Source organism: Carassius gibelio, chromosome B8 (genome assembly GCF_023724105.1).
Source record: "Carassius gibelio isolate Cgi1373 ecotype wild population from Czech Republic chromosome B8, carGib1.2-hapl.c, whole genome shotgun sequence".
In the NCBI taxonomy this organism is placed as follows: Eukaryota; Metazoa; Chordata; class Actinopteri; order Cypriniformes; family Cyprinidae; genus Carassius; species Carassius gibelio.
In genome coordinates, this window is record NC_068403.1 from 13,831,311 (window position 1) to 13,855,708 (window position 24,398).

The window sequence follows — 24,398 nt, forward strand, 5'->3', positions numbered from 1 at the left end:
TGAATCTATGACTCAAATTATTCCTCATTTATTATTTTTTCCCCCGTACAAGTCAACATCTAACAGCAAGACAGAGTATTGTAATTTACAACTAGACTATTCTACCATTCAACTAAAGAAAAGGACACAAATATTGTGAAATATTTCCAGTGTTAGATATTATCTGAGTGAACTGTGACATTTGTATTCACTTGAAAGATGATTGCTCAACCAGACACAAAGCACGAAATGCACAGCATAAAAGTGCTATTTCCTAAACAGTGTCAGTCATTTTGAATGCATTTAAATAAATATGACAACATACCTAATTTCTCAATCATGCAAAAATGCCCTCCACCCTTATTCAGTATCCTCAAAGACCATCCCATAAAAAATATACAACTTCAAATAAATATATATTACAAATGGTGAGAAACAGCCACAGTCACACAGACGGTGACTTGCAAATGTTTGGTGCCATTATTAACCCAGTTATTAGAATCCATACATATATTACTATTGAACATACATACAAAAAATTATTCGGACAATTTCATAATCCACATAATGGAACATCAGAAATTGCACTGGCCCAATGACAAAGGGTTTAACAAAGGGGCTTTCTGGCGACAGGATAGTGGAACGTTTTCAAAGCTTATGAGGTAATATCATCTTTAAAGGTGCTTTGTGGTTTATTGGTTGATTTTTTTTATGTAAATTAAACCCAGCATGTAATTACTGAATCCTAAAGGTCATTTACAGCTTAATTTGTGAGTGGTTTGTAATACTGTAATGCAGTCAGATCACTGTGGCGAGTGGAAAGTCCTAAATCAACACGACTACGATCCCAGTACAACAGATGAATGGTCTGTACTTTGGATCAGTGAATGAACAATGAATGTATGATTACATACAACTATCCCAAAAAGGACTTGGACATTTTATTTTTGGGGTGAATGTTGTTCAATTTGATAACAAAATGTCAACCTGCCAAATTCCAAAACAACTGGGTTTCAAACTGTGAACATTCGTTTTGAATAAAATTTAGGGACAGTGTTGAGGAAATAACTATTTAAAAAAAAACATTTTAAATTAAAATGTTTCAATCGTTTAAAAAATAAAGTAAGTTCCAACTATTTGGACTGTTCATGAATGTTTTAATTCAGTTAATTTAGTTAATTTAAGTGACTAAAAATATTTAATTTTGAATAATGTAATAATTCAATCATTTTTAATTGTCTAAAAGTATCCAAATAAGTTTTGGGGCCACTGTTCATTAATTATCCAGTGCAGGTACATTTAAATGAAAACATTCTCACTTTAGGTCTCATTTTAAGTGCATTTTGAAGGGTGTAAAAATGTCCAAATACTTTTTGGTGCCGCTGCACAAGAACTAACCTATGCAAGTTCACAAACTACTCGGAGCAAGGTGACCGACTCTCTTATCTTGTGCTCCTCACTCCCCACTAGCCTTCAGTGCTTCTGTGTGTCTGCGATTTGCACGTTTGGGGAGGTCAGCCTGTGAGTTTCCCCCGGCCGTCAGCTGCTCCCAGTAGGACTGGCAGTACTGCTGAATCAGACGCATTTCTGGCTCCATCAGGAGCAGTGGGGTAGGAGCTGCAGGGTGCTGGTGATGGTTTTTGTGATGGCTCCTCGATGCCTCTTCCTCCTCATCAGGGGTGGTGAGGGCTACAGCGATGTCCCGGTCCAGGATGCGCAAGGAAACACGAGCCAGCGTGTGCTTGAAGTTATTTTCTGTGGCCAGGCAATGGTAGAGCCCTGCGTCTGCTTTGGTGAGCGTTTTGAGAAGAACCCCCTGAGGAGTCTTCAGAACCTCTCCCTCTCGATTCAGCTGTCAACAAAGAGATGTGTTCATGTTTTTAAAAAGACCTCTCAAGCTCCACAAAGTCGCATATATCTTATTATGATGAAACTAAAAGAACATTTTATTAGAAATAATATAACTTTTCCTTCAGAAATCGTTTTAATAAGATGATCTGATACTCAAGACAGATTTATTATTTTTGGCTGGTTGGTTGGTTTGAAATAAAGTAAAAGAATGCAGTGGTACCGCTTTTCGTCTTCCCTCTCTCTGGTAAAGCCATTTGATGGTGGCCTGAGGAGAGCGCGGCACACACTCCAGAAACGTGCTGCTACCCTCCACGCCGAACTGAACTTTCTCCTGCAGTCTCCTCTCCACTAGTAAATACAGAAGGTGTTACAGTCATATGCTATGTCCTATCATACAAATACATCAGAATGAACTCCTACACACTATTTGCTGATGATTGTTTTTGTTACCTTTAGCGATGTAGCCCCGGCACTGACGCAAAGGGTCACCATGTTTAACATCCTGTCTTCTGCTCCTCCTAAATGAAATAATAGAAGATATAATTAAACACCATGTCATTTTTACTGTAAATAATATCTCCTATTAATTGGGACTCACAAAAGCCAATTAAGTGCAGAATTGAGCTTCTCTGACCTTTTGGTGGCTTGTGTAAAGGCAGAGCAGTTTTCTCCATCCCAGGCGCAGTAGGGGTCTCTGGCCAGACAGCAGTCTGAACAGGCCTTTCCATATACTCCACAACGGTGCAGGGACACTTGGGTAAGACCTTCTTCTGAAGATGCATACAGTTGTTGCTGCAAAATAAAAATATAATAATAATAATACTTGAAAAATATATTGTATAATTGTATGATTTCTAGAATTCATCTTTAAAAATTACACTCTTAAAATGTATTAAAATGTGTTTTATTATGTCTTACCCTTTTGGCTGATATGTACATTGTTTTGACAGGAGCAGGTGTCTATAAATAGGGAATAAAAAAAAGCATATAATATTTTCACCTTTACTTTTTTTTTTTTTTTTTTTACATACAGGCCTACATATATATTCTTAAATGTCATTATATATTAGAACAATAAAATGCTGAGGTCCAAAAAAAAAAAATGTATATATTTTCTTTTCATTTGTTTACCCTGAAAACTTCCACTTCCTCTAAAGTGAGCTCTTCCATTGTGGTGGGATCCTTGGGCAGAACTATAACTTTTTGGACTGTACCACGATCTGTGGGAGGACAGAAAAGTGATACACTGTAAACACAATACGTCTATTGACGTTTTGATTAAAAATCATTTAAAAAATAAACATTCATGGATAATTTCTTCAATTTCAACAAGATCTATAATATGCCTTTAGAACAGAAAGGGACATTTTTATTTCATGCTGACTTTAACAACTAGGTTACACCAGCCCAAGGTTAACAGATTTGCAAAGAAACTGAACTAATGTCAGCATTCAGAAGATGCCAGACTCACCTGTTCCCAGGAAGAGAACCTCGTATCGGCCGTCCACAGCATCCACCTGATCCACAGCAATTGTAGTAAAGCGATAGTCTACCCCAGAGCGCACCACCAGAGGGCGCTTGTGAATGGGATACACGGGGTGGTACATGAGAGGATGAGCGCGAATGAAGTTAACCGCTTCATCTGAGAACTCTTTTGTGGACTTGAGACCTGGGGTGAATGTGCCTCCCGGACACTGATATGAACAACAGAGGGAAAGTCAGTCAGATAAATGAATATGATTCTGGGTTTGCTCGTCTTTTAAAGAAAACACCCTTATAGCCATAAAAGATGTCACAGATCCTGTAAGATGTTAAAAACACACAAGCTTATGCAATAACAAATACTGTGAGAGAAACTTCTAAACTTTCATAAAACTTAAGAGAGAGATCAAATGAATCTCACTGTTCCCGGACGAGGATAGGGAATCTTCCCTGTGTATGTAGTCCACTGGTAGTTGTGTCCGTGTTTATGTGCGAAAGGGCCATTAAAGACATTTCGGATGTCGGCCATTGAGTAGACACACACGGCTGAGCCTTTAAACACAGAGCTAAGAGGCAAATACAAGACAGATGAGTCAAATATGACATCCAGAAACAAATCATTTACGAAAAGAAGAATATGAAAAGTCAAAATTTACTATAATTTGACATTATGTGTTGATCTTAAGGAAATATGTACCCAGAAGTTGAGAAGACGCCATACACCACAGGGTTTCGTTCATCCTGGGTGGGTTGGATAAACACGTCCCCTGGAGAGGATGAGAAAGTGTGTCAATAATACAGAGATATTAAGAATGCATTACTGGAAATACAACAGTAATTGCTATATCTGAGATACTTGGCAGATTTGACACAAAAAGGAAGTAAACTCACTCAGTTCATCAAAGAACGTTTCCACCCCATCATCGCCCATCACAGAGCACACCAGCCTGGCCTTCAGAAAAGTCGTCCATTTGTTCACAAGTGACTTTTGTCCGCCCTCATCATTCTGTGAATAAACAAAATATTTTTTTTTTTCCATTGACTGACAGAACTGTGAACTGCTTCCTGTGCACCTGCACTTTCTGGTTGCGAGCCTCACCAGGCACACGCGGCCCACTCTGGCCAGCACACTTGGACTCGCTCCTGCCCCTGAGTCCAGAGTCTTCTCACGGAAGAAGAAATAGAGTTTGTCATCATTCTTCTCGGCGCTGTCAGGAATCGGTTTCATGTGAACAAATATGGGTTCTAGGAAATAAACAGAGTGTGCATGTAATGTCCATCCAAATATTTCAAGCAAACTAAAACAGCTGAGCAAATATTTATTGTCAGACTAATTCAAATCACATCTAATCCAAATATGAACAGCCAAACTATGTACCATTCAGCCACTTCGAGTCATACTGCTCTGATCTCACAGCTGGCCGGCTGCCCATGGTCCTGAAGATGCCTGGATCAGTGCTCATGAAGTCCACCGGCACTCCAGCGTACAGGTTTCCATCTGGACGGAGGAGAGAGAAAAAAAAAATTCATAAGTACAAGTGAAGCCTACATGTTTCAGATGAATTGTGAAATACGGTCAAAATGTTGTGTGATGACACATTAGACAGGATATTGACCTTTCGATAAAATCTGCCCTAATACTGTTGATATGCTTTACAGAACACCAGACAAGGATAAACTCTACATTTCATAAACAGAATGGTTTCCAGTGGTCAAATAGATTTTAATCATTTTATTATGCATGTATATATGGACTAGAATGAATTGGTGTTTAAAGTTATTATTAAATTATGTAAAAACATGATTAGAAACTGCAACTCAAAAGCTTATCAAAGTCAGCTATATACCTAAATGAATATGTAAACAAATTAGCACTAAGTTATTAGCAATGATTTACCCTGCAGCAAATGTAGCTGTCCTTACCAATATTATTATTCTGTTATGATTTTGCTTCTATGATTCTGTTAATCTATTATGTTATGATTCTGTTATGTTATATGTTCTGTTAAGTTATAATTACTGTACATGTTCTGTTACTTTGCAATGTTCTGTAATGTATTGATATGTTATGATGTTATGGATCGGTTACAAAATGAAATGTTATGATTCTTTTGTTATATCTTATGATTTTATGACATATTAGGATTCTATGTTATGCTATGATTCTGTTATTTTATTATATGTAACTTTTCTGTTATATGTTACTGTTAACTTGTGTTATGATTCTGTTATGTTCCGCTGTTTTGGAGATTGTTTGATAATATGGTGAACCGCAACCATTGCTACAGTAGGATCAGTTAGTGATGTAAAGGATCAATTACATCAAATCTTCATGAATTGTTTCTTACTAATCAGGGCTGCGACATTCTCCTGGTTTGGATCATAAGAGCATTTTCCCTTGCCAGAGTCCACATATCCAGGAACCAGTCTGAAGAGATAGTCCTGTGGAAATCAGAGCAGGAAAAGCATTGGTTGGGTTAAAGCTGGTTGTGTCTACATATGAGTATAAACAGAATGTTTATATGTGTGTGTGTGTGCTGCACCTCAGCTCTCCATCCTCTGTTGATGAAGGTGCAGATGGGTTTATAAGCTCCTGTGCCACAGGTGTACAGGTGAGTCCTGTTCCACGGCTCAATCAGACGCACAAAGTTAGCACACTCTCCCTGAAAACACACACACACACACACAAACAAGCCACTTTTAAAACTGATTAACTGTATTTTCCGGACTATAAATCGCACTTATTTTCATCGTTTGGCTGGTCCTGCGACTTATAGTCAGGTGCAACTCATCAAAATTTATTGTACATGGACCAAGAGAAAACATTACCATCTACAGCCGCGAGAGGGCGCTCTATGCTGCTCAGTGCTCCTGTAACTGTTAATGTGTTATGTTAACATACCGGGCACCTATTCAGTTGTTCTGTGTACTGTTGTGTTGTGTATCGTTATCTGAATAACTTGCCTTCCCAGATTACCAATATCGGTTCTTGGACTTGGATATTGTTACATAAATTAAGTTAATATTTCAGTTAAAAGTTTTTAGTTGTTTTCATTTAATGTTTTCAGGGTTAGGCTACACGAGCACTGAGCAGCATAGAGCGCCCTCTCGCGGCTGTAGACGGTAATGTTTTTTCTCTTGGTTCTAAATAAATGCGACTTTTATATATATATATATATATATATATATATATATATATATATATATATATATATATATATATATATATATATATATATATATATATATATATGTTTTATTCCTCGTCATAACAAGAGTCTCACATCTTATTTAACAAGTCATTTAGAACTAATTAGATGACAAGAACTGATGTAAACTCACATGCCTGCCTTTCCCAGTCATCTGACACTCTCCCTTTCTCTGAGCTGGAGCCGGCCAGTGGATCTACAGACATAAAACACCCACTGCATTATGAGAACAATCAATCCACTGACACTACAGTTCTTCTGGGGTCAGTGTTTGGGTGCTGATTGTTATATTGTCGGGAATGGAATTGATTGATATGAATCATCACTTACAATGAGAGGCTCTTTGTTGATGTTCTGCATGTCCAGAGAGACCAGATATTCACGGCTGCCCAGGTACAACCGCCCCTGGTCTGGGTCAACGTGCAAGATCCGGTAGTCACTGGTGTTGAAGGAAAAACTGAATGGCCTTGCTGTTCGAGTGTCCATAAGTTCTGGTGCACAAGAGAGAAGAAAAAAAAAATCCAGTATTTTATATTGGGAAAAATGTTTTATTTTCATATATTTTATGTCAGCAGCCTTAATTTAAGTTGTTAGCGTTGCATGATCCTTCAGAAATCATTCTATTATGATGATTTAGTGAACAAGAAATATATCTTTTTATTGTTATCACAGTTAATAATGTCTGTGCTGCTTAATATTTTTTTTTTTTTTACATTTAAGAACAGGAAGTTTTATTTGAAACAATTTTTCAATAATGTAAATATAAATGTATTTACTGTCATTTTTGATTAATTTAATGTCCTTGCTGAATACAAATAGTCAATTAAAGTACCTATGAGTTACAGAAGACAGAAATGATGGGAAACGCTGTTCAATGTAATTGTAAAACAGTGTTTGATCAATAGGGGGTGCTCTTAACTTTCTTCTCGCGCATCTGCTTTTTAACTGAACCCTCACAACTCCCACGTGTTATAAACATTCAGTGGGTATTCTCTTTTCCAGATGAAATCTTTAAAATACAAATCTTGTGGTAGTGGTGTTCTGGGCCACCCCTTCTCAGCGAGCTCTTCTTCAAGGTGGAAAGAAGAGCCGAGAAGCCTAAGTTAGTGGCTCTTGGGAGCAAACTGCACTTAACACAGTTCCAGAAACATTTCCTGAGTGCTGGCAGATAGAAAAACACTTCCACATGTGGGCTAAGTATTCAGTCTCGAAGGCAAAGATTAAAATGAAGAAATTGAGGGGAGTTAAAATGAACCATTTCTTCAGACGTTCTTGCAGGCTGTCACATGACTTCAAAAGAACACCAGGCCCTGATGCAAGAATTGCAGTTAATGTTGTGTGAATGTTTAACAGCCTAGACTTGTGTCGGTTATGAAGTATGATCAGATGATTTCAGACCTGAGAGAGAGATGTCAGAATCTAATAATAGTCAGGAAAGATTTTAAAGGAATAGTTCCCGGAAAATATAAATTATATCATTATTTTGGGATTCTTTTATCGTTTTAAAGTTCAAATGCACAGCATTTATTTAAAAATCAAAATCTTTTGAAACATAAAAAAATACTGTTATTTTTGTTTTGATAAATGCAAAACAATCTTGCTGAATAAAAGTGTAAAAAAAATTCAGAAAAAAGAGAGTAATAGGAAGTAGTGATCGTTGCTAAACCAAAATGAGAACTTTTTAAAGGAAGTCTTGTGTCTCTCAATAGGTTTAGTTTTCTCTCCCTAAACTCTACTCCTTTAATCTTATTCAAACTCTAACACATTTATTAAAAAGCTGTTCTTTTATATTTCTTCCCCTGTTCCGGATCAGTCTGACACACTCAATCCCATGATCCCCTTTGAGGATGAAGTCCTGAAACTCTTTCATAAGCTACATTCATAGATAACTAATTACACACTAATCTTTCCTTCCATCCTCTGAACTAGATTCATTCACATCATGTCCAGTAACTTCCTGAATTTCTTGTCATTTTGAACTATTACACAATATGCCACTGTTCAAAAGATTCCCAGCTCCATGTTGGTGCTTCTCTTCAGTTCACTCCTCTCATTTTCATTTCATGTATCTAAACACAGGACCTCCAGCAGAAATAAAGGCCCACAACATCAAAAATACAGCAGTACATTTCATTGTACACAAGGGGTAATTTTTATCCCTGTTTTCACCAAACCCATCAGTATATATATAAATAGTGAACTGTCCCTTTAAGAATTAGACATGTCTATTTTGAAATATCTCTGGTAAATATTATTCAGACTACAACTGGAATATGAAATGTGATAATTTTTTTTTTTTTATGAGATTAGTTTTCACAAATATGTGAACCTGGACCACAAACCAGTCATAAGGGTCAATTTTTCCAAAGTGAAATTTATACATCATCTGAAAGCTGAATAAATAAGCTTTATTAGGATAGGACAATTTTCGGCTGAGATACAACCACTGTATTTGAAAATTTGGAATCTGAGGTTGCAAAAAAATCTAAATACTGAGAAAAATCGCCTTTAAAGTTGTCCATATGCAGTTTACTAATCAAAAAGTATGTTTTAATATATTTACAGTAGGAAATGTACAAAATATCTTCATGGAACATGATCTTTACTTAATATCCTAATGACTATCATTTTGACCCATACAATGTATTTTTGGCTATTGCTACAAATATACCCCAGTGACTTAAGACTGCCAATGCAACAATTTCTTTGTGTTTTATCAAGCTGAAATGAATGTAAGAGTGGTTTAAAGAGCTTGTCTGATGTGTCTGATGAGCTTTAAAAGCTGAATACTTTAAACAGTGCCCTACTGGGTGATAGGGTGAGCTTCAAATGTAGCTTAAAACAAGCACACTGTAACCAATGTATGAACTACAAGCGGAAGCCCAATTTGTCAATGAGCTTCATCATCCTTCCCTGGAAGATCATCTGTATGGATGTTTACACACTCATGGAAAAGTTTAGGCACAGGAAATGTGGCCATTTTAGTGACGTTGTTAATGTTCTGAAAGTATCTAATATGTTTAAATGTGTGTTTACAGGATGTTCTAGAGTAGGTGCTAAAATAACTGTTAATGATCGGATATCTGTTGGACACGGAACTGGGTGGGCAAAAGGGAAAGGGTTTGTGTACACTCCTGTTCCTCTCTCTTCCCTTTACCGTCAGGAAAGAACACCGGACACGGCACCTCTGCCAAACCTGCAGTGGACCAAAGTGGACGCAGCACAGGGTTCCTTACAATCACGGGTGAGAGATGCTGGTACAAAGGTGAGGCTAGTGATAAAACATCCTGCAGGAAGTCTTTGTTGTGAGAAGAAATCGACAGGAACTTAACAAAACACAGTCTCGTGCACTATTCAAACAGATATCAGTATCAAATATAACAAAACCTTAAAATAACAAAATAAAATAGTCAAAAATGTTTTATATTTATATTTGACATAAGCTGAAATATAAATTCAGAACAATTAATTTACCAAAGCAAATCAATTATTAATATTGATACCAATATTATGTAAAAATAAATATTTAAATTACATATAATCTGCCACAATATCCCTGAATTACAATAATAAATAAATAAAAAGGTAATTTCAATAACTTGATTATTTAATCAGCATATCCTAATCTGAATAAATTATTAAATTGTGTCAACAGCCTTATTAAATGGTTTAATCATAATAGGGTAAGGTTACACACTGAATGCATACAAGGCCATTGTAGAATATCAAGTTTCTCTTTCTGTCAGTTTCTTGCAGCGTTCTCGGTCTCTAGTTGGGTACACTTTCTAGAGTTACACAAAGACCTTCCCTCATCTGAAGGCGCCTCCGAAACAAAGACCATCCCGGTGGCAAACAATGAACAATCCATCTCAGATAACAGCAGAAAATAAAGAGGCCAACGAGACAAGTGGATTTTTCCGCCCAGCTATTCTTGATGTGAAGGAGAGGGTGGTGGCGAGGTTGAGAGGGGGCTTAATACTGGAAGGGCGATCTCTCCTGATGGGGGTAAAACACATTGCAATTGAGGAAAACAGGAGGGCAGAAACGGACTGGATCAGAGCCAAAGAGATTCGGTGGAATTACAGGGACGGGTGATGAAAGAAAAGACAAAGCTAACAATAACTAGTTAGATCCAAATTACTGAGGGCGTATAATTCAGCCCAGTCATCTCTTCAATTAGGTTTGATCAGGGCACAAGCAGGAGGAATATGAGCCCGGGGCAATGGGAAATATGAAACATGAGGTGATTGATATTTGGAACAGCTTTTCTTTCTCATGAATCCTGCTAACATCATTATGAATTTCCCTCAAGGCAATTTTAACCCATCTTGATTGGATTGTTTGTGAAAAACAGAGGGGTCAATTGAATTCTCTAAATCTCAAGGGTCACTGAGCATTGAGGCATCAAACACTTTAACTGTAAAATAGAAGAACATCTGCTTATAGGTCATGAAGCAGTTAATGTTATTTTATTTTTGTTATTGTCATTCGTCCATAACAATCATCAGACCATTTCACGTCCCACCTTAAAAAATGAGGGATGCATCAATATAACAATTCTGACTGATAACCAGCATATAAAAAAAAAACATAAAATGTTTTACGATTTTCCCTAAATAAAAAATAAAAAAACAACAACAACATTTTACACGTGCAAGTGATTTTAGACATTAAACAAAATTATGTACAGTGTGAAAATGGATTTACTCAAGATTCAATTCTTGTTTGAAATCATGAACTTTGAGTGTTTGATAACTGCAAAGGAAAATTATTCCTGAAATATCCTTGTCATAATTGCCAAATGACCTAAAATGAATTCTAAAAAATAATAAAATAATAACTGCACCAGAATATTTAAAGAAAGACCAACAAAGGTAGCACTGAGTGCTAACTCAAGTCGAGTAAAGTCAGCTTTTTATGTAGGTCATAGTTATTGTACCACAGCAAAGAATGAGGCCCCACAGAAATGGCAAACTAAACTGGAGTGACTTGGGGAAAATGTGGCTTTTGGAAAAAAGTTGTTTACACTCCGGCTGGTACAACACAAACAAATCCAAAATTGTGTTTATATTCTTGTGGGATGCTGTATTTTGATGTTTCCACTGTTTTTAATCTCAGAGCAGTTTCCAAACAATTATGAGCAGGGTTACAATCCCACATACATGAGAGATGGGCCACTCTATAATCTCTGTAGTAATTATGTGGGACCTCTCTCAAACCTTCAACTTATTCAGATGAAATGTTATATGAAAGGATTCCCCTTAAGTGATTCACACTTTTAATGCCTGTTTCCATCAGGTATGTGTTAAGCAGGCCATATTTCAACATGCTTCAAAATTGTAATTAGAGGGCCTGTGTAACATGAGGATACCTGTGTCAGTATTAGCTGCACTAATGTGTGTATAACGTCACTGCATGCATGTGCATGTGTCTTTCAAGAACAAGGGTGACAGCTTGACAGATGACAATGACTATAATTGTTTAAAATGACTTTGGTTTAGATCTCATATATGTTTGAAGACATACAATTATGAGAGGAGAATGCTGGGAAAGAATCTGTGGGAATATCCCTGAACTTCTCCACAACAAGAGTTTTGTGTCATATTCCCTTTGAAAAGAAAGATACTAAAACCAGGAAGAGAAAAATTTAAACCTCATATAATGAGTTACAGCACTGATTCTTGAGACAGCTACATATGCCATTAGTTTATATAATAGTACTATTTTTACTGTAAAAAAATATCTTTAATCGAAATTATGACTTATGACCCCCAACAAAACCAGCTATCCTCAGACTGTAACTCAATACTTTAAATCTAGTTAAAGCTAAATATGAATGGAATGCAAATGTCTGATAATGTGTACTGAGGTAAAGAAAGTTAAAATGATTAATTCTTAATAAATATCCTTTTGTAAAAATGCTCAAAATGACTACTGCATTTCATGTATTCATGTGAAATGCAGTGGTGACAAATGAACAGATTGAACTAAAAATTAGAAACTCTACTGTAGTCTCAATTCTCGATTGACATGCTAAATGAGAGCAAAGTAAACATTTCATAAGAAATAGGAAGAAGCAGAATGTTGCACTTGCAAAGAAGACCTCTGAACATGTATTGATTAATCCACAATTACGTTTTGGTGCTTAAACTGTTATTTTTGGATTCCTATAGAATGTTTTGTCTGATAAATTACGAATAACATTTTGTGGTGCACCAAACTGAGGAAAGTTTCCATTTAATGGGAATTCGCAGAGCTCCACATTGACACCACATTGCATTATCTCAGCTTAAAATCCAGTGAAATGACAAATTTAACTGAGCTCTTGGATTTCTGAACAATAAACAATACACAAGATTCAAGGGTTCTCTGGAACATGCTCCACTGAGGACACCCACCCAGATCCAGCACTTTCCACACCTCAACCGTGCTGACAACATCCACCATTTGTTTTCAGCCAAGAACTACTTGGCACTGACAAGGAAACTATGCTAACACATGTTTATGTCTGTGTACATAATTAGCTATAAAATTGCTCCCTACAAGCTAAATCTTACAAGGCCTTCCTACATCCAAATACATTCTCAATTAGAAACATGAGTCATACATAAAATATTGTAAAAAAAAAAAAAATACAAAAGTGTTTCAATTTGTATACTTAGTGTGAGTAGTATATTCACAGTGAAAAACCAACAATTAACTGGTTGATGCACTTATTTAACCAAGAAAATGAAGAGTGGAATGTTGTGTACCTATTGCACTTAAGCTTTAATTACATAGAAAAAGGGAAGGGGCTATCAGACTCTGATTCTGGAAGACAAACTAGCCATCTTAATGTCATATGCTAGAGAGCAAAATACATAGTGTACTGTAAAGCATGTCATTTAGGACACAACTAAAATGTTTTCTTGAAGAGGAAGGGTGTGGGCTATGGTTAGTCTATAGCATTCTGTATATAACTAGCTTTATATAACAATAATAGAAGTTTGGGATGTTCTCATTTAGACTAAGTGTGTACATGTGTGTGTATGTATAGGCATGTGGGTGTATGCAAAAGAGAAAGAGAGAAGCTGAGTGTTTGAGTATGCATGTACAGGTAATGAATAATGTTTGCTCTCACCTTTAAAAGCCAGGTGTACTCTGGGAGCGGAGCGATGTGTGCAGGCCACTTCAAACATGAACAAAGCCAACAGCACTAGGAGGAGTCTCGTTTCCATTACTCTCACAGTTAGACCCGTTCGCAGGCAATCTATACAAACCCACACAAAAGAAAAAAAATAAAACAAGGTGGACATAGGGAGAAATGCATGAGAGAGGCTAAATTTATCACTGATTCGACAAAGGAAAAGGCTGAAATGACAAAGGAAAAACAGACGAAGGGCGAGAGGAGGAAAAAATAGCTTGGAAATGAATGAGAGATGAAGAGGAGGAAGAGAGATGGAGACAGTTTGATTTAGACAGACAACAGAAGGAACACAAAGCAAACATTACTACTGTACTCTACCACTTGTTGTATATTTAGCTTTGAGTTTTAAAAGCCAGGCAAATCCCAGCCTGTCACACCTTCCTCTATTCAACTCCATGCAAAGATAGAGGTTTCAGTCCTGCATTACAGAGCATTTATGCAACCTGGGGTCAGTTTTATTTTAGAAAAAACAGGTGCTGTTAATCATCTTCATCCACCCAGTGCAACTGCACAGACTGATTTGAGAGTTAGCGGATTATGAGCATAAGAGCTGTGGTTTGTGACCAGCGTACAAGGGCTTGGACGTATGAACGAGTGGCATAAAAATCACAGAGCAAAGAATAAAGAGTGTCCAGGATAAAGCAAATAAATAATTTTTATTTTTTGGGAAATGTAACACAATGTACTTGTGTTGATATGGTTTTGAAAACAAATTAAATATTACATCTAAATAATGTAAAATATTTTTAAATGTACTTTTAAATGTAAAAAAATAAAAAATATTAATAATTGATTAACTATTACTACTAAAACAGTAGAACTAATACTGTTTTATATTTTAAATATATATATGTGTGTGTGTGTGTGTGTGTGTGTGTGTGTGTGTGTGTGTGTGTGTGTGTGTGTGTGTGAGTATGGTCCTCGAATCGAATCGTGATATTCTAGTGATAACAGAACCGCTTGTAGACTATTATTCCACTGGAGGAATTTCTCACAGGGAATGTCATAGTTAGGGTAACCAGACGTCAGGTTTTTACCAGGACCATCCCATATTTTTAGTGTCCTGACCTTTGAAAATCCCGATGTTTGAACAAATTGTGTTTTGTCCAAACAGCAACCTTGGAATCAATCCCATAGACTACCAATGTTAAAATGCCAAACTTTACAGCAGACAAAAAATAATAAAAAAAATTACAGCCTGGTTATAAAAACTATAATGGTCTATATAAGCTAGCTAATTTTGCCCTTCAAGATTTTTTTTATAACTCATCCGTTTAAATTATATTAAGCCTTAAAGGGATCCCCAGGTATTAAGACATTTATAGCTTAATATAGAATAAATTATGTCTCTTATTGAAATATGTTGTAGAAAACCCATGGAAGATGCATGTTATTAAAAAAAAAAAAAAAAAAAAAAAAAAACGACATCGTTTTTGGGAGGCACCATTATTTTATGTGCACAGTACATTCTGTGTTGATTACGTCAAATGGTTGTACTTGGTGACCTGGCACTTTTTACTGCGACAACTCAGAATATAAAACATTATGTGGCTTTTGGTTGTAATTTTCAGACAGAGGGCAACAAGAGAAGCCATATAAGACTTCACTGATTTCCTAGCGATAAGAAGAGGAGAAAAGAATGGGAAAATGCATGTGGACAAATACAATTTCCTAGAGACCCGCTTTTTCTCTCTCCACTTGAGCCCTGATATCTGAGTCTTTTAGTAGACCCCAGCTTCTGAAACAGCTTACAAACGGTTGAGACAAGATATGCTTTGCCATCCTGTAAGGATGTAAACATGCTGATGCTAATCATGATGCTGCGGCAGCTGGATGAGTATCTCAGTGCAGATTTCCCTTGAGATCCGGGGCGTTTAGACTCCTTGTGGGGAAAAATCAATGCTACGGCTTTTGGTTTAAGCCTACTTATATCCATCACCACATGCAAGTTCTTTCAGTAGCTGTAGTCATCATATCAGTATTTTATTTTCAGAGTTGTCTATTCCGAGTTGTGTTGCGGTAAAAACAGCAACAGGTAGCAGCAGTAGCTCACAGAGTGCAGCCATTTTACGTCATCAGAATAATGCTCCCCTCCATTAACGTAAATGATAAGGGAAATCATTTACGTTATATTAAGCTTTACATGTCTTAATACCCAGGTATCCCTTTAAAGTTCTGCATAATTAAGGGCGTGGTCACTTGAGTGACAGGTGAATTGCCGCTGTTGACACTGCAATCAAACTGTCTCGGCTTCAGCAACCAGCTCCTGTTTTTTTGCCCATTTTCGATTATCCAGGAGTGACGCGCGGTGACGTGCTACCAAGATGGCGATGGTCGGCCTCTTCCACTTTGAGCTTCAAAAACTCTCTTCAGAAAACAGGTGACGCCACGGACACTACATCCATGTTTTTATACGGTTTACGGTGAGTATATTACATTAATTCGGTCTTAAAGGGACATTAAATATCTAATTAAATACTTGTCTGTCTCACTAATGTTAATCAAACAACAAAAGATGTTAAATAAAGTAAACATGTTAAACCTACTATATAAAAAAAAAAAAAAATTAATATTTAATGTGTATCTATTGTATTTGTCTTACGGTTTGTAATTCGCTTCATTTTTATATAAAATTATATATATATATATATATATATATATATATATATATATATATATATATATATATATATATATTTAGATATCATGAAATAACATTTCTCATATTTTGGCCATATTTCACATGGTGGATGCCTAAAACAGTTATAACTTATAAAATAATACTGCTTTTGTGTCAGTTTTTTTTTTTTTAGACAAGAATGTTTAGACTAAATATAATGTCTATTTGAAAAATTGCTTGGCCAGATCTTCTGGAATTTGCCGCTGGCTCTGATGACAGTGGTTAAACATGAGATGTAATTTGTTTTAGGTAAACAGTCTTTGGGGCAGTCTTTGGTCTCATGAATCTATTATTTTTTCAAAATCAGATAGTTTTGGCTGAGGGCAAAATCTCATCACGTTATATTTTACTGTAACATTAATGCTGGCTGTTGTTGTATATGTTGTATATATTTATATGAATAATAGTAGTATTTAATAATAATATTTAGTATACAGAAATGGTGTGTGTGTTCGTGATTATTACATTATTTCACCATTAGCATGGGCACATTATAGCCATAATCACACTTCTACTTTTGTGATATTGCTCATATATATATTTTTCTTCATTATATCACGACAGTTGTTTCAGCCTGACATGCTCTCGCTAAAATATCAAAATAATTGTAATTTATTGGTGAATTTCCATTATTGCATGTATGAACTGCATATTTAATGTACTTAATGTAAAAACATATTAAAATGGAAAACAAAATTGACCCAGAAATCACTGCTTGTGATTTACAGCTTATGGGGCCATGTGCCTGGGAAAAGCTGGAGGTGGCAAATCACTCCAAGCTGCTGCAAAGCCCCGTCACGCTGCTCATTGTTATAACTTGGAAGATCTCGCTGGAGTCCAGGGCTGTGACTGCTGCCTCTTTTAGATCAGTTTTCGTCATTCCTATATATGACATCATCAGCTGATGTATGTGAGTGATGTCAGCACAGTATACACTTGCATACTTGGGATATGTATGTCCATACATTCTCTTTATTGGAGATCCATGATTAAATCATCTTAAATCCAGATTCTTTTTTTATTAGCACTTAGAAGTACTACACGTGTGTATGCCACAGCTTTGCTCTCGGCTGTTTGTGTGTTTTGCTTTAAGGCAAAAGTTTTGACACTAAGCAGCTTGCTCAATCCTTTTCCACAAACTCAGGCGCATACACAAACACAAACACTGGTCCAGGTTCTGCCAGCTGTCACTGGTTCAAATTCACATTCAAAGTGCATCTAGAGGCTTGTCCAGGAATGTACTACATGTCCAAACTGCAAGATGACATAGAGAGTGAGAGAGAACTGTAGATTGCATAGAAAAGTTGGTAAAAGAAGAGAGAAGAGTATATAAAAAAAGGAGCTGGAGATGGTTATCTCTCTGTATGTTCATGTAGATGTGTATCATGACTCTGTAGACATCAGATTGGGATCATAGCCAATGTTTTAGTGTTAAACAAGAGCAAAGAATTATTGGTCTGAAAGCTGCAAATGCACATTTATGATCTTGGGTGCTCTTGTGAAGGACTACAAAAACCAACAAATAATTGATATCATATTTTCCAGCTCAAAGAGTCCTCACTTTTGAACCTGATTTCAAAAAAATCCTCTGAAGTTTTACTGTTTTTCACTGGCTCTCATTGAAACTCACACTCTGTGCAAGATCAGATCTGTCTTATGTCTCCTCTCCTTCACATATCCAACAGCATCAGTCACTCAGGTGTTCTTACATGTTGGTTCTGGCACTGATTTGAGGGGAAAGAGTAGGAAGCACAGACTTTAATTCACTCACACACACGCGCACGCACACACACACACACACACACAAAGCTCTGCTATAGATCTAACCTAACAGGATAGACAGATACAGTAGATGGACAGACAGCCAGCCACAATAACGGACAGACAGACAAACAGACGGATAGACAGACGGATAGATAGACAGACGGATAGACAGACGAATAGAGAGATAGAAAGACAGACAGACAGACAGATAGATAGATAGATAGATAGAGCATTTGCATGTCTACATCACTCAAGTAAACCGTTAAGTGACATATTTGCTGTTTTAAATCTTGAGTGGAACTTCACAGGTGTAAACGGTTATACTTTCTTGTTAGCATGCATTATGTATCAGTCGTCCTCTGCTGGAATGGCCAGCATATGAATTATGGATGTTCAAGCGCAATCTATGACGTCCATTAAATCCAACTCCAGTGTGTCTGATTTTTTCCTTTTTTGTGACTGACAAAATGTCAGGCTTCTGTATCTCTCTTTTTAAAAGAACAAATATTGTGGTAAACACAAAAAGAGTATAAAAAGTAAAATATAGTCTGAGTTTGCCAAAGTGGACAGGACATGAACATCTTTGAAAATTTTGCCTCTCATGTTAATTGTAACTTTTAGCAAAACATTATGAAATTTAATTTAAATCATTTTGGTCCCTTTCTTTAAAACGGTTTATACTGTATAATACTACAATCAAGTTTAAGCTTGGGTGTTAAATTGTGAATGCAGTAGCCATACTACATAAAAATATACTTACACACACAACCACCATACAAACATATGCCAGTTACAATTTTAAAAATGTAAATTCATACAGCTGCTGTAACACACAACTGTTCTAAAGTATAAACTGCTCAAGCACCCATGCACACATTTAAATGAGAAGATGAAAGAATCCTTACCGAACACACAATAAACCATCTGCATTCAAGTCATAACATTCCTGCTCTTGATGCACCCTAAATTCACCAAGTAGTGGATAAACCCTAGTTAAATTTCATTTCATCTCCACAGTAGATACAGTTATTGGATTATATGTTCTTTTTCCTCCATGTAAAAATTTATTAAAACAAATTTGTCAAAGTAGCATTGAAGTATTTTTTGGGCTGATAACGACATTTATTATCGTAAATACAGAAAGGCTGAAAACAAAAACAATTAAATATTTATATAGCCTAACACAAATTGCAGGGTGATGTAAAGGTTATGTTGGAGTGCTTTTAATATTACTGCAAATGTAAACACTGTTGCTATGATTTGCATACATTTTTTTTTATATATTTTCCCTTCATCTACCTGAGGCCAAACTACTCTCTTAAGACTTTATGCAGTTTCAGATTGTTTTATCTCGAAGCTGAGAGAAGTGCTGTATATATTCACCTGATTCGCTGGTCTTGTGTTTTAGTCGGTTTGTTGCTCCGTGTATTTGGTGTCTTGAGGCGCAGGTGAGATGTTATCGTTACATTCCTTACCGTCTCTGTTAGCACAGCTCGTGCTTTAATGAATTTCTGAAATCCGTCCAAACCCTTCTCCTAAAAACATAAGAGCTTTTATAGCGCCAGCCTTTTGAATTCTCACTTTTGGGGCGTGTCAATCAGTCCAAAAATCGGCGATAAAAGTTGCAGTCTGTGCACGAAATTCCTCAAGATATTTCTAAGCTCTTATCTAGACAGTTGATGAGATAAAGGCAGCAGAAGTTAAGATGTGTTTTGCAGTTTGCGTGACAATATCTCCCGCGTTTGTAACTTTGAATACAAAACAGAAGATTGTGTTTGTCGTCTCGTCACGTAAGCTCCACGCTGCACGTCTCCGTGTGTTGAAAGTCTGTTTGGATAATTCCGCCGGTGAAGTGTCACGGTCCAGCCCCCTCAGCACTGCTCCCAACGAACCGCCTTTATCCGTGAAGCGGTCAGGAAAATGAAGATATGCAACAGATAATAGTGGATAATGCCACATTAAATGTTGTTTACATTTAATGCATTTATATGTATGTGTGTGTATATATATATATATATATATATATATATATATATAGTCACACTCACACTAGTCCTATATGGGGTAGGTTGTCACAGTCATAATATGAAGTTACATAATATGAAACACAACTATTAAGAGGTCAGAAAAATGCAGATATATCAACACATTGTATAATGCCACATGATGTGGGGTTACATTTAATACATTTGAACATATATATACATTCCTGCTCGAAAGTTTGTGAACCTTCCAGACAAGATCAGGTCTTGTGTAAAAAAAAAATATATATTCAAAATGTACATCCAAAACCCAATTTGTGAAGCAGACTTACGATCAAATCGATCACATCTGATCTGAACAAGCTAATAATGTCTTCAGGATTACAAAGGCTACAGAGACAAGTGAGTTTTTTTTCAGGGTTGGTGCTAAACTCTGCAGGACATCAGCACTCCAGGACCAATGTTGCCTACCCCTGATTTAGTAGCCTGTGGCACCTCCTTTTGCAGCCATTACTTCAACCATACATCTTCTGTTACCACATCTGTCTTTTACCCACTCCTCTTTGCAGAACTCCATCAGTTTTGAGAGGTTGAATGGCATGTACTGCCCACTTCAGGTCTAGCCACAACATTTCATTTGGATTTAGATTCAGAGTTAAGTTAAGCGTCTTGCTCAGGGACACAGTGGTGTCTCACAGTGGATTGAACCCGGGTCTCTCCCATCAAAGGCAGGTGTCTTATCCACTGCGACATCAACACCCCTAGACCATTCAAGAGTGTGAACCTTCTTTCTTTTAAGCCATTCCATGGTGGATTTGCTTTAATGCTTAGGGTCTTGCTGCATCTCCCATTTTTGGCCCAGCTTCAGCTCTTTGACTGATGGCAGGAAATTTTCTTCAAGAATTTGTTGATAAGTCTGAGATTTAGTTTCTCTGAATATTATGGAGTCACCCTGGCCCAGAGGCAGAAAAACAGCCCTAGACCTTCACATTTCCACCATTATGTTTCACTGTTGGGAGGAGGTTCTTTTCCTGTAATTTTCTTCAAACATGACGGCTTTGATTATGACCAGATAAATCTATTTTGGACTCATCTGTCCAAAGAATGGACTTCCAAAAGGCCTCTGGTTTGTCCAAATACTCTCTGGCAAAGTTGAAATGGCAGTTTGGTTCTTTTTTGAGAGCAGAGGCTTCTTTCTAGCAACCCCTCCCATAAATGTCATGTCTGATTGTAGGTAGATGCATGTACATTTACCCCAGATGCTGCCAGAGAGGTCTGCAGCTCTCTAGAGGTGATGTGTGGGTTGGCCTTTACCTCATTCATTATTTTTCTGCTGCTTCTTGATGATAGTTTTGATGGGCGTCCACTTCTAGGTAGAGTTGTGGTCATGTTGAATGCTCTCCATTTGTAGATGATTCGTCTTACATTGGATGGATAGAGTTGGAATATCTTGGAGATGGTCTTATAGTCTTCCCCAGACGGATGTTCTGTCACCACCTTCTTCCTGATGTCCCCAGATATCTCCATTCCTCTTGGCATTGTTTGACTCCTTGGCACCACAGAGGTTTGGTTGGTTTCCTCTCTATTTTAATCAGTTTTGCCCTACTACTTTCCAAAGGATGTAAATGATAATAAAGCACTCAAAAATGCAGCTAGGGCTTCACATTCTTTTGCACATACAATAATTCAATCTTTCATGTAGTTTTTTGGCTACTCACAAAATTCCCTCCAAACATGCAATTAATCAAAATAGATCTCACAGTTAATTTATAAAAAGCGGTTGATGATAAAATAAGACAATCATGGTAAAACAACAGAAAACTTTGAAACATCTCAAGGGGTTCACAAACTGTTTGTCTGTCTCGCCTCATTACATGTTCACATTACTAACTGCTGCAAACATAGTGACAAACCGTTGTCAAGCAGTTGTGTTGGAGACCCACTGCAGTGCATTTGTGGTGGATCTGTTTGTCCCGCCAGAAAGTGTCCCGAAATTCCCAAAGTTTTTTTGCATCCGGCTGCGTGACTCAAGATGATGGTGGGGGTAGGCTGGGTGAAAGGACGCTCTTTCGCACAAACATTTTTTTGTGACAAAAGGCCCGTGGTGTGTTCTTTCTGGGGTCTCTGACATGCATTAGGATGCCAGTACTTAGATTAAATGTACAAATGTTTTACATTGCCTTTATATATAATTCCAGAGTCAGTGGAAGGGTGTGTAAAAAGTTTTACCATTTCCTTTTCAGCTGATTTAAAAAGACGCTCTGCTTTTCATGACATCACACAATGTGCCCTTTTCTTAAAATGCTGCGGATGTGGAGGTGGTTTCTTGTCTTTCTCTCTCTTTGTGGGAGGCATCCTTTATTCTCCTCTGAGAGGAAGTGACTCAAGTCGGCTTTAAGTTCAGGTTTCCGTGTGATTTTTCACCCACAATGCAAGAAGCCCCACCAGCTTCACTATCTTCCATTCAGCCCAACATTCTCCAACGTCAGAGACACTTGACAAAGTCCGCAGTTTTACGACCACATCTACGCAAACCACTGAATCACTTAAGAAGCTTAATTGCCTAATATATGAGCTTATTTGATTTAAGTGTAAAACCTCAACTTGGTGAGCAAACACCACACCGGTGAAACGACATGATGTGGCATGTAACAGAAAAAGAACAAGCCAAATAGGTCATGTTTTGAATTGGTACGCACCCTGTTTAAAGTGAAAACACTTTTATTATATTCTAATTTACATGTGACCTTTGTATCTTGCATGAACATGCTACTATGGCAGCTTAAAAGTTGATGACCTACAGCTATATATTTCCCTTTGTTACTGACTTTGACAGACCTTTTGACTGATCATCTCATGTTTGTGAAAGCACAGAATTTGAACTCTGTCCTTTGTGTGAAAGAGCACATGATTTATTCCACTTTAAACTTTCATTGATTTGATACAATGTGCATTGTACAGATTGAAAAAAGGCCGTATTTGAATTTTAAAGAGCTCAAATGCATTTGGTCTACAAAGAGCATCACGTTTCATCATACATGGTCAGGAAGTCAGCGGGGTTTTGTTGGGAAATGATTGTCTTTCTTTCTCTGCAGTGTATAAACAGGGATTTGCAGTCTCAAAAGCAAGAGTTACAACAACAAATTTATCATGGTGGATACGTGGCGCTCATCAATCCAGACAGTGCTTCTGTGAAATGCTGTAGGCTATGTGCAAGCACAGGTTTCGAGTTGGGGAGGGATTCATTTTTAAAGTAGACTAGTGGGTCAATGACATAAGAGTTTCCACAATAAAGAGAAGAAAAGTCTTTTATGAATGTACTTCATGTCAAATATGGGCTTGATAAGTTCTTAAAATGCACTGTTTGTATTCATGTTGATTGTACTTGGTTTATTCATTATTTAAAATTTAATAAAATTTAACAATTTTCATTGGCTTTTGGATTATCACCGGAAGTTAAATGCTAACTTGTTTCCAAGCATTGTCCGTGCAGCACTCTATTGTATTTTAATTTATTTTCACATCATTAATGTCATGTCATTGACCCTAGTACCCTCTGACTCCATTAAAATAAAACATGTACCTACATATTTCCTCACTACAGGATAGATTCCCGCACGAGTCAGTATCCTGAGTAAACCTGGAAAAGCCTCCAAAATGCAGAGAAAAGGAAAGTAAATCCATGGAAAAGTTGGAAAAGCTGGAGGGGTGTGGGAGTGTAAAGTACATCTGTCTTAGGAGATAAATCTGTCAGCACCTTAGCCGCAGCCCACGGGATGCCCAGGATGGATGAGCGTATAAGCGGCCTGCCTCATCAAAGATGGATGCGGTGCCACGAGATTTTGAGATGATAAAAGTCCCACTGAGGTGCCTTTCCTTTTTTTCCAGTATGCTCCAGTTTCATCTTGATTGCAAATGCAATCGCCTGGGGCATGATGTTCTTCGAAGAATGGGTAACGGGCAATTTATAAACAAAAGCTGAGAAACACACACACAGACTTTGTTTACTATAGTCTAAAAGGCTAAAAGTGCTTTTGATGAAGTAGCAGAATGTAGAAATAAACTGAATTCAGATATGCATGTATACTCATATGTCGCCACAGCTGAGTCAAAACACATATTGGAGGGCAGACAGGTGGAAAGAGTACAGGGGACTGGTGATCTTTCAGATAAAAACCATTTATCTGCTTGCCAGGGCTGTCAGAGGTCTGCTAATTAGCTTTACCATTCAACTCTCTCTCTCTTTCCTTCCTTCTATCTCACAC

General features: G+C 37.1%; 1 protein-coding gene across 1 annotated transcript; it reads right to left on the reverse strand.

Moving 5' to 3' along the window:
* Positions 1–12: 12 nt before the first annotated feature.
* Positions 13–20,017, reverse strand: LOC127963010 (semaphorin-3F). The gene is made up of 18 exons (XM_052562657.1): positions 19,535–20,017; positions 13,642–13,770; positions 6,852–7,012; positions 6,655–6,717; positions 5,856–5,975; positions 5,661–5,754; positions 4,691–4,810; positions 4,412–4,557; positions 4,204–4,318; positions 4,010–4,079; positions 3,734–3,878; positions 3,302–3,524; positions 2,962–3,050; positions 2,749–2,790; positions 2,465–2,622; positions 2,281–2,348; positions 2,051–2,178; positions 13–1,831 (listed from the first exon to the last, which is right to left on the reverse strand). Exons 2-18 carry the CDS (start codon positions 13,736–13,738, stop codon positions 1,436–1,438), a joined length of 2,235 nt encoding a protein of 744 aa, XP_052418617.1. The 5' UTR covers positions 13,739–13,770; positions 19,535–20,017; the 3' UTR covers positions 13–1,435.
* Positions 20,018–24,398: the final 4,381 nt, after the last annotated feature.

Coding starts and splice junctions, on each gene's coding strand:
- LOC127963010 (XM_052562657.1), bottom strand. CDS start 13,738: ATGGAAACGAGACTCCTCCTAGTGCTGTTGGCTTTGTTCATGTTTGAA. Junction 4,558..4,690: donor TGACTCGAAGTGGCTGAATG/GTACATAGTTTG, acceptor TTTATTTCCTAG/AACCCATATTTGTTCACATG. Junction 2,623..2,748: donor TGTACATATCAGCCAAAAGG/GTAAGACATAAT, acceptor TTTATTTTGCAG/CAACAACTGTATGCATCTTC.